Source organism: Malania oleifera, chromosome 5, assembly GCF_029873635.1.
Source record: "Malania oleifera isolate guangnan ecotype guangnan chromosome 5, ASM2987363v1, whole genome shotgun sequence".
NCBI classification, from domain to species: domain Eukaryota; kingdom Viridiplantae; phylum Streptophyta; class Magnoliopsida; order Santalales; family Ximeniaceae; genus Malania; species Malania oleifera.
Window position 1 is genome coordinate 17,094,750 of NC_080421.1, and position 11,093 is coordinate 17,105,842.

At 31.3% G+C, this 11,093-nt stretch overlaps 1 protein-coding gene across 1 annotated transcript; it reads left to right on the plus strand.

Annotated features, from left to right (window-relative positions):
* Positions 1-2,177: 2,177 nt before the first annotated feature.
* LOC131155428 (PI-PLC X domain-containing protein At5g67130-like) lies at positions 2,178-8,314 on the plus strand. The gene is made up of 9 exons (XM_058108556.1): positions 2,178-2,427; positions 2,514-2,582; positions 2,721-2,843; positions 3,032-3,169; positions 6,365-6,463; positions 6,550-6,853; positions 6,960-7,183; positions 7,278-7,364; positions 7,954-8,314. The coding sequence occupies exons 1-9, from the start codon at positions 2,422-2,424 to the stop codon at positions 8,131-8,133; spliced, it is 1,230 nt and encodes a 409-aa protein (XP_057964539.1). The 5' UTR covers positions 2,178-2,421; the 3' UTR covers positions 8,134-8,314.
* The last annotated feature ends 2,779 nt before the right edge of the window (positions 8,315-11,093 follow it).

Sequence of the window (11,093 nt, forward strand, 5' to 3'; positions counted from 1 at the left end):
CTCGAACATCTACTCGGTCTGATCTTTGCCTTTGATCCGGTACTTTCATGTATTCGTCACTTGTACCTGTACTAAACATGATTTGTAAAGATAGAATACACTTGGAACAATAAATAGGTTAATATCATCAAAACACATTAAACGTGATTATATAGCCATCAAGACTAATAATCTCCCTCTTTTTGATGATATCTAGCCTATTAAGATTTTACTTAATCTTTGCATTCTTATTTGTACTTACCATAACTTAATATGTAAAGATTAGTTCACCTAAAACCACTAATAAATTGTTATCATCAAAACATGACAATTAATGTCATGTAGCCAACAAGGTTAACAAAGCTATATTTTGATAATATGCCAATCTACACTTTTATATAATTTTTATTTAATAATTTTTAAAATTATTTCTGTGTATATATATACATGTTTGCTATATATATATATATATATATATATATATATATATATATATATTTGATAAAATGATTTATTTGTCTAATTTTAAGTGTTTAGTCAACAATTTTACAAGAATAGAATGTCTCCCAAAAGAAAAAAAGAAAAAGGAAAAAGTGAGTATTAGACACAAATATAAAAATTAATGCTATGAACATTTCAAAATTTATTTAATATCTATAATTACATTTTTTTTTTAGCAAATAAAAATTAATGATTATAACTCCTAAAAGAAAATTTTATAGATTAGCCCAATGATAATTAACTCTTCAAATTGCGAATAAAATGTAAAAAATGTAAAAAATATTGAACAACATAAGTTTTTACTAAATCTATGCTCTCTCAAAAAATCCTGAGTTTGTCATCGGAGTCAAACATCATTTTTTAAAATTCGAGGGGTGTTTGTAGTGTACTTTAAAAGTAAAAATGTATTCTCTTGAAAATGTTTATTGACATATCTATTTATTTTCATTGATTTTCCATCCACATGTATCATGTATATTTTTCAAATGCTTCATTTGAGAGCACAAATTTTGAACTTTAAATTTAGATTTGAATGGATCTGAATAGAATTAATATACTTTTAAATTATACATTGTTCAAATTTATATAAATCTAAAAACTCAAGCCATCTCCCGAACAAAGGAAAAGTTTATTTTCATTCATTTGCATTTGATAGGCATTTATTCTTATTAATTTGTTCAAAAATTTAGAAAACGCCTATGAGCTTAAAAGCAATTTTTGTAGTATTTTTAGATTATGTTTCACTCAATTCCATTCTCTTTCTGTTCTTTATAGGGTCATTTTAGAAAATTTTAGAATGTGAATGGATTTTATCGTAAAATTAAAGATGTGCACATTAAAAATATTCACTAATACATGCACTTATCTTTATTGAATCGCAAATCGGGTATGCTTTTAAAAGCTTTATTTTTATTTAATTTGTCCACAAATTTGAAAACCACTTTTGGACCGAATAAAGAATTTTTCAAATAATTAAAAGGTTACTTGTATAAACTTGTTCGCTACATAATTTTCGCTTGTTCGCTTGAATATCGCAACGATTAATTCATTGACCTAAAAATCACTGATCTTATGTCTAAGATTCTAGGATTCACGCCCTAACTTTAGATTTGTTTAAATTTATATAAGTACATTTAATTTATTAAGTATTGACATATCCTAGTGTGACATTTAAGTTTGTTCATAAATTTAAATAAAACTTAATCGACATCTCCATTGTTAGAATTTGTAACTGACATTTAAGTTTGTTCATAAATCTAAATAAGACTTAATGGACATCTCCATTGTTAGAATTTGTAACTTCCGTATATAATAAAAGGGCATATCCCATTTTGTACCTCGATAGAGCCTCAAAGGCTGAATTTAAAAAAAAAAAAAAAAAATTCACTTGCATATTTCTATTCAATATGAATTAAGAAAAAAGGAAATAGTTCAACTTTGCATATTTTCTCTTCATTATTTGAACAACATAATTCATTTTATAAATTATTATTTAATTATAATTTTACTAGTCATGAGTATATAAATAAATTTTCAAAATTATTTTTTGAATTTTGAAATATAAATAAAAATAATAATTAATTTATAGAACAATGCACAAAATGAAAAGAAAATTTAAAATTTTAAAAATTCTCTCTTGGATAAGGCTCCACCTTCATTTGGATGTATCCCCCACGAAAATGAGGTTTACAGTTTAAATTCCCCCAAGAAAAAAAAAAAAGAAAAAAAAGAAAACAACAGTGCAGCAACGGCGCGCCGGCTTCCCTATATAGCCGGCACCGATATACATACATACATTCCTTCAGTTCCGATTCCCCTGCTCGTACGGAATCAACCTCCGGCGTCAAAGCTCGCTCAGCGAATCCGACATAGATATTCCACCATTTCCGCAGAGAGAGATTACAATTTACAACAACTCTCTCTCTCAATCGAAAACCAGTGATGGAGGCATGTAACCTTCTCTCTCTCCCTCTCTCTCTGAGGCTTCTTGCTCTGTTTCTGCAGCGGTTTAATTCTGCACTTTCTTCTTGCAGAGTATCGGCCTGACAATTTCGACTCTGTTTGTCGCTGCTTTTTTCCTAAGTTCCTCCTCCGCTCTGAAGGTATTTTCCTCGTCATTTTCCCGGAAAAAAATAGAGGGAAAAAAAAATAAAAAATCAAAGAGCATCGCTAGATCTGTTTTCTTTCTTCCTTTTCTTACCCTCACGAGTCACGAGCTATTTAATTTGGTTCTAAAACAGGTGGGAGAAACTTGCTTTTCCAACAACAGCTGCGACTCGGGCTTACACTGCGAAACGTGTTTTGCGAACGGTAAGCTTCGTCCCAGATGCACTCGAATGCAGCCTGTCAATCCTCTCGCGAAGGTTCACACTTTTTTTTTTTCTTTTCATTCTCGTAATTTTCCGATAGCATTCTTGCTTTCCGAATCAGAATCCAAAAACACTGCAAATTAAGATACAAATTTTTCTTTTTACACAAAGTACTTCTGCAAATGCCTAACAATCGATTCCATTTCTTCCCTCGGTATTCTTAAATTGGATTTGGGGAATAGACTACGGGGCTGCCGTTTAATCGATATACGTGGTTGACGACGCACAACTCTTTTGCTCGGTTGGGAGCGAACTCGGAGACGGGGTCCGTGATTCTAACGCCGGAGAATCAGCAAGATTCCATTACCGAGCAGCTCAACGTAAGTTCTTTTCTCGCCTGAGATTCGCCGGCATATTCTAGGGTTTCAGTTGCTTGGCGGTGACGCCTGTACCTTACCCGTGGTTTTGTTGTGATCATAACTGCCTCATTTATTACTCTTTTAGGCATTTAAAAGTAAAGCAACCGTCTCTGCAGCCTGCAGGGACTAAAATGCGCATCCGTTTCATATAAATTATATACAAAATTAATATAATTTATATTACACTTTGTTTAAACTTTTATATAAATTTAAATTTAAAAATTTAAAATTTATCTTCTCAAATGCATAATAAATAATGATAATGTCTTGAATATATCACAACTGTATCAAAATTTTATATGCTAATGTCTCCTTATTTTGTAATAAATATTTAAGTATGAAAATATCAATCTTAGAAGTCCTTGGAATAAAATAAGTTTGATAAGATATTATCAAACAATTTTAAAATAAAATGTAAAAAAGGGGAAAAAATTATGCACTATTTGCTTTAAATTCAATATTAAGACATAGATTTGAAGCCCAAATATAATTAAAAGAAAAATTCATAAAATTTTAAAAAATTAAAGAATACTATAAAGGATTAGGAATTGGTTTAATAATTATACATATAATGTTTACGTATTCCAACCTAAAAAAGATGACACTATTTAAAATATTTTTTCTTAGATATTTCAATTTCTTAAAAAAATATTTTAAAATTTACATGACAATTTAGTTGATTTTTTATTTAAAAATTGTTTAAACATGGATTTAATCATGCCGAAAATTTAAAGTTTGTAACAACTTCTTTGTCACAACAATTCAAAACCAATAGCAACTACTTATTATTTTATTATAAAAAACACAAATAATATTAAATAGTCTATAAAGCATCACATAATATGTGTTTCCTCTTTCAATCATTCCACCTTTTAAGTCTAACAAGAATATTAGAGTGGGAAGATTTGTCAATCAATCTTAGCCTTATAGCCTAGTCGGGCTAGTTCAAATGATAAGGGCGAACTTGTGAGGGCACGGGTTCAAATCGCCCTTGAAACATTGCGTCGGTGAATTATCATAGATGCGTCAATGAACGGTTGACTTTCACCCTGCTCCATATTTAGTGTCGTACCATAGTATCCAATGTGGTACGATGTTGACTAAAGTCCTGGGATTGTTTAAAAAAATAAAAAAAGAAATCAACGTTAGCTTATAAAAACAGTGAAAAAAACAAAGGAGTTATATTAATGCATTTACAAACAATTATGGGCTTTAGTTGTATATTGTGAGAGCTGCTGGTAACATGCCTACAAATATATATTTTAAAGTTAGGATCCGTGATACAACATGCAATACTAATACAACAGTTAATTACATGTTAGTAAGATTTATTATCATTATTAGATTTAATTAGGGTGATAAATAAAATTACACGAAATCAATAATTACAAATTCTTAATTTTATTAATAAAAGTATAAAAACCAAAAAATATTTTGCTTAACAATACATGGGTTAACTTATTATGATGTAAAATAAATTATTTTTGCATATGTGATACATAATTTGCGGCTTTGCCCAAGGTATGCATAAATTCTGTATATGCCATCAACTTATATTCGGTTTTAATCATTACAATGATTAAGGTAAGCATTAAATTTAAAGCTTTATTAAACTCTAGTACTATGTAAAAGAATTGATTTAACCTTATAATTTAAATTTGTCAAGCAAAAATTTCGAAACCATTTTAATATTATATCTCTGGCAGATTGAATAGAACTATATATGACAACATCACTACCTTTAAATTGACACATTTTTAGGGCTTGTTTAATTATTGCAGAAAATAGTTTTTATTTTTTATTTCTATATTTTTAAAAATAGAAAAAAATAATTAATGCTTTATTTCTACAATATTTTATGAAATAAATGAATCATAATTAATAATTTTGTCATTATTTTTTTACAAAATAATATTTTTTTGTATTTTTAAAATTTTGAATAATTACAAAAATGTCACCTTGTATTCCAATTTTTCAAATGCATATATAAAAGTTCGAAAATATTTTTTTTTATTTTCTAAATTTTTAAGTCTCATTTTGCGTATGAAAGTATGAAATTTTTTATCTTAAACTTTAATTTGTGTAAATTGTACATATAGTTTCTTCTAAACTCACAAAATTCAAGTTCAATCTCCAAAATGCATCATCCCAAATACTAATTGTATATATATTTTTTGAAATTTTGAATATAAGTTGTCTAGAAATATTTAAAAAAAAGTACATTTAAATAAACTCTTTATTTTCTATCGCTTTAATAAAACTCTTGAAAATTTTTTAAAAAAAGTAATTTTTTTTTTGAAAAATTAAAAAATGGAAAATAGAGAATGCTTTCCACAACTAAACCCTTAATATGTTTTAAACTCAACCATGGTTAGTGTTCACACAATTCGCATCAAATTAAAATTTAAGAATATTCTTGATTTATATGATTAAAGTAGAGGACTAGATCTATCTAATAATTTTTCTAGGGACACACACATAATAAAAAGATTTGTGTAAGAGTCTTCATTTAGACTTATGTCAAAGAAGAATTTGTTATTTCAGAGTGTGCGCAGAGAAGTGTGGGTTTCTATTAGGTTGTGATGAAGAGTATTGACTTTTAGATGATGAATTAAAATTTATATGAATGCAAATTCAATATCCAAATTTCAAGTTAAAAAAATAAGAACTAAAATAATATCATCTATATTATATTTGACCAGGAAGGATTCCTGTCCATGCAACTTCATGTTAGGAAACTCAGGCGATAGGATTTTATCTTTTAAAGTATTTCAGGGGATAAAAGTAGAGGTCTCTCTGAATAAAGTAAACTCCTACCTAATCACTTTTGTTTTCAGTTGCAACTACAAAAACATTAAAAATAAAAAAAAGGAGGAAAATGGGCAGAACCCACAATACATAAATATAAGTTGGGCAGAAATTTTCAACTGCTGCCAAGGCCCATTTGATTGCACATTCCAGCGTCTGGTGCCTTTTTTTTGGTTTGCCTTTGGCTGTCATATATGTTCTTTTTTTTTCTTAGAACTGGTGGTCTATTCTGCAAGAGTGATAGATGGGTTGTTCTTTGATTCGATGAGAAGCTATTGACACTATCCAACTTCAGATGCAATTTCACAATAATAAGCTATCTGTTTAGAAGTGGTTTTTCTCTTGCAGAATGGCGTTAGAGGATTAATGCTGGATATGTATGACTTCCGAAATGACATATGGTTGTGCCACTCCTATGGTGGAAATTGCTACAACTACACAGCTTTTGTAAGTTGGGAAATTAAGTGCATGTATTTTGTTACTTGGCTCTGCATTCTGCAAGGAACTAATTGATCTGAACCCTGACTCTGCAGAAACCTGCCCTTGATGTTTTAAAAGAGATTCAAGCATTTCTTGACTCAAACCCATCAGAGATTGTCACCATTATGATTGAGGATTATGTTAAATCACCCGATGGTCTAACAAAAGTGTTCAATGCTGCTGGACTGAGAAAGTATTGGTTCCCGCTAAAACGAATGCCAAATAACGGCAGAGATTGGCCAACAGTTGATGATATGATAAAGAAGAATCAGCGGTTGGTAGTTTTCACTTCAAAAGCAGCAAAGGAGACCTCCGAAGGGATTGCTTATGAATGGAAATACTTGGTCGAAAACCAATGTGAGTTCTGTTAATTTTGGCCCAACATTATGCATCAAGTTTCATTGGAACACACGTAGTAAGTTTCAGATTCAAATGGTAACTCGCATAACTGAGATTACTGCAGACGGGGATGGGGGGATGAAGGCCGGAAAATGTCCAAACCGGCAGGAATCGCCTCCCATGAACACAAGTTCGAGGTCGCTGGTCTTGATGAACTACTTTCCAGATCTTCCAGATATAACCCAAGCTTGCAAGCACAATTCAGCTCCTTTGATCAGCATGATGAACACTTGTTACCAAGCTGCGGGAAATCGATGGCCTAACTTCATCGCTGTTGATTTTTACAAGGTACTGATTGTTATTATAAGACTGACGATGGTAATATTTACTAGCTACAGACAGATGGGGAGATTAATGAAGCTTGTGTGTGACAATGCTGCAGAGAAGTGATGGAGGAGGAGCCCCCGCAGCTGTGGATGAGGCAAATGGGCAATTGGTTTGTGGCTGTGGAAACATTGCCAACTGCAAGGTCTGCCAAACATTTCTCTACACGCACACAAATATACTTATATTTATGTGGAGATGGAGTTTTAGATTTAGAATTATTATGAAACATGCCCTAGGATTGGGGGGATTGGGACTAGCTCTCTAGTTGTCCTTGCAGCTATTACCTATGCACGAGACATGTAGCAACTGAATCTCGCTTTTGATACACCTTTGAAGGCAAGGAATTAACAATAATGGGATCAGTCCACTACATGTCTCATATTTACAAAAGAAGAGTAGGGACACATGGAGGGCTGGTCCTCTGTATCACCCTCTCCCCAATTGTTGGGTTCTTTTGTTAGCAGCGCCTTTTTGTGAGCGGGAGTAGGCATGTCCTGTCCCATTGAACGTGTTAAAACAAAATGAAAATTTGAAAATTTAAGGGGTAGGTAGAACTTTAAAGATTGCAAACGTAAAAGATCCATGGTTTTAAGTAAAATAAACAAAATATAGCAAATTAAGTAATTGCAATAGCATGTTAGGAAATAGTTTTTTTTATTTTAAAAAAAAAAAACTAAAATAATTAAGTACTGCTCCAAATGATGATTTATTTATTTAATTGTTTCCTGCAGCAAAATACGAGTTTTGGAACATGTCAACTCCCAAAGGCTGCTGCTGCTGCTCCTGTACATGGAGCAAAGGCTCAGGAGACCAGCCTTGGCCTCTCGGATAGGAGACCAGTTCAGCACTGGTGCTTTCTGGGGATGGTCTTGGAGCTTTTGGTGCTCTTTCCCTTGTCATTGTTGCTGTAGTAGTTGCTTATTTAACCTTTTGAAGTACTGATCATTTAAAAGGAAAATGGAGAAGTGGCCATTCTGAGTTAATAGACAACCAAGTTTACTTGGCTGTTTGTTTATGTGCTTTTATGTTAGAAAAAGGTTATCTTTTAAATATTAAATGTAGAATTACTAATAAACAGGGCAAGTTCCAGGTAATTGGGTGTTGTGGATAATGTTCCTCCCTCCCATCACATGCACAAACCGAAGTTCTACCTACTCTTTACCTTTTTCCTTTGTTTTTTAAATCTTAAATTTTTTTGTTTAGACTAAAGTTCCATGAATCTTATGCTAAAATACATTTTGGAACCGTATAATAATATTTGAAACAAAAGTAACGATTTTACAAATCAATCACAGACGCAAATATGAACATCAAACATAAAATGTGTACCTTACACCATGTATTCTGTTGTTGAGGTAAGAGTTCTATGATTTTCGAGAATAACTTACTACCCTCTTCCCTTCTTGGATGTGTGATTTGCTGGATAACTACACTAAAATTAGTTTGAGGGTAGGAGCTCTCCACTAAAATAAGAAAACCCTACCCATCATGGTCTTCTATGCAATCAAGGTCTACACATTCTAAAATCTCATGGAGTGGTGATTTAAGCCCATAATCATAATATGATGATCACTTATCATAAGGTATATTAATTTTGTGCTTCTCAAAAATATTCGATGTTCATTTAGTCCGAGTGTTATAAAATGAGCTATGTGAGTCAACAAAATTCTAACAATCTTATACTTGGACTACAAAACTAAAGTTTTATGAAGAAAAAAAAAAATTCTTAGGACTAAAATACGCAATATGTGGTCACAAAAAAAAAATATATATATATATATATATATATCGAATGTGAACAAGAATCATCAAACATGATGGTCTAGAATGGGATCATGCATATCCAACTATACAAAAAGCCATATCCGATAGGGGTAATAACATCATACAAGTTAAAACACATATAACCTCGTGATCAAAAACATAGGTTCATAATAAAATTATGCATATCCAACAATGTAAGTATACATACTTGAAGGGGTACTATTATTACACTATCAAAAACATACACAATCTTGTGTGACCATACATGTAACATGGAAGTGTGGTCGAAACATGACAGAATGTGATTAACATGCTTGTTTTGCAAATGGTCCATGCACTTGTCCAAGATGCTCCAACTTCAAAGAAGCTTATTGAGACTAAATAACAAAAAATATTTTTGTACATCACATAATGATTGTAAGCCAAAAATGTCTCCAATAGTTTCAATATCCATCAAGATACATATGCTTCTCATAGAAGCCAAACGAGACCAATACTGAAATATCTCTGAAACATACCATGATGAGATTAAATCATAATGTGTTTATATTTCACCAATGAAGCTACATCAAAATATCATTGAAGCAACATATGCAATTTTATAAGATGACCATAATCAAAAGTTACATAAATGTGTGCATGTCATAATAAGTAACAATTAAATTGATCAATTCACATTCTCAAGAGTAATATAATAATCAAAATATACATAATCAACATCCATCATTATAAATGCACTCCCACTAGTTTAAAATATCAAAGGATTTTAGTTACATCCTCCTGAAAAACTTTAAAGGTCAATTCCTTAGTGAATCTGCAATCATCTGCTACGCGGTTATACACCCAAGGTTGTTTGTCCTTGATCACCTCTTAAACAAACAAGCACTTAATATATATATGCTTCGACTAAAGAACTCTTGTTGTTTTGAGAGAAGCTAACACAACTAGTATTATCACAATATATCAATAGAGGTCTCATAATAGAATTAACAATGAGGATTCTTATAATAAAGTTTTGCAACCAAAAAGCTTGACAAATCGTCTCATAATAGGTAACAAAACTCCATCTCCATAGTTGAGATAGTTATAAAAGTTTTCTTAACACTCTTCCAAGATGCAACTCCTCTTGCCTTCATAAAAACATAATTGGACATGGATTTCCTATCATCCATACAGTCTATCGAGTTAGCATCAGAGTACCCAATAACCTCAAGGTGATCTAACTGCCTATAAGTGAGCATGTAATCTCTAGTGTCCTATAAATATATGATGACTTTCTTTGCAACCTTCCAATGACTCACACTAGTATCACTTAATTATCCGCTAAACACCAACTGCATAGGCAATATCATGACATGTGCATACTTGAGTATACATAAGACTACCAATTATTAAAGAATAAGGGGCCTTTTTCATATGTTTTCTATCATCATCATTCTGAGGACATTGATTTCTTGAGAGTTTATCACCCTTTACTAGTGGTATTATACGTAGTGAACAAACTACATATTAGATCTACTCAAAACTCTCTCAATAATGTAGATTTTTTTTGGGATAAGCCAAGAATATACCAGGATCTATCACAATGAAATGGTATGCCTAAGAAAAAAGAGGCATCTGAAAAATCTTTCATATCAAACTATAATAATAGCATTCTTTTAGTTTCATTCAAAAGATCTCAATCATTGTTGGCAAGCAATATATTACCAACACATAGTATAAGTGTTGGCCTGACATGACTTTCGAATCTTGTTTTGATGATAATAAATAAAGGTTAATTTAACAAGCTATGATTTAAGTGATGATATTTCAGGAAACCTAATACAACAAGTTCAAAAGGTTCAAGAATTGAAAGTCCAAAGATCACGAGTACCATAAAGCTATACTTCATTCATAAGGGGATCAAATGAAAGCTCAAAGAGATCCAAGATGGTGAAGACATATAAAGCTTAAAGAATACTCAAAGCTTAAAGCAAAGATGACTCAAAGCAAAGAAATACATGAAGACTTCAAGTTTAAGAGAGTTTTAAACTCCTTAGGAAGTCTTATGTAAGTACTTCACTTTAAATATCATTTTGAATGCTTTGAAGCTCATTAGGGGTTAATA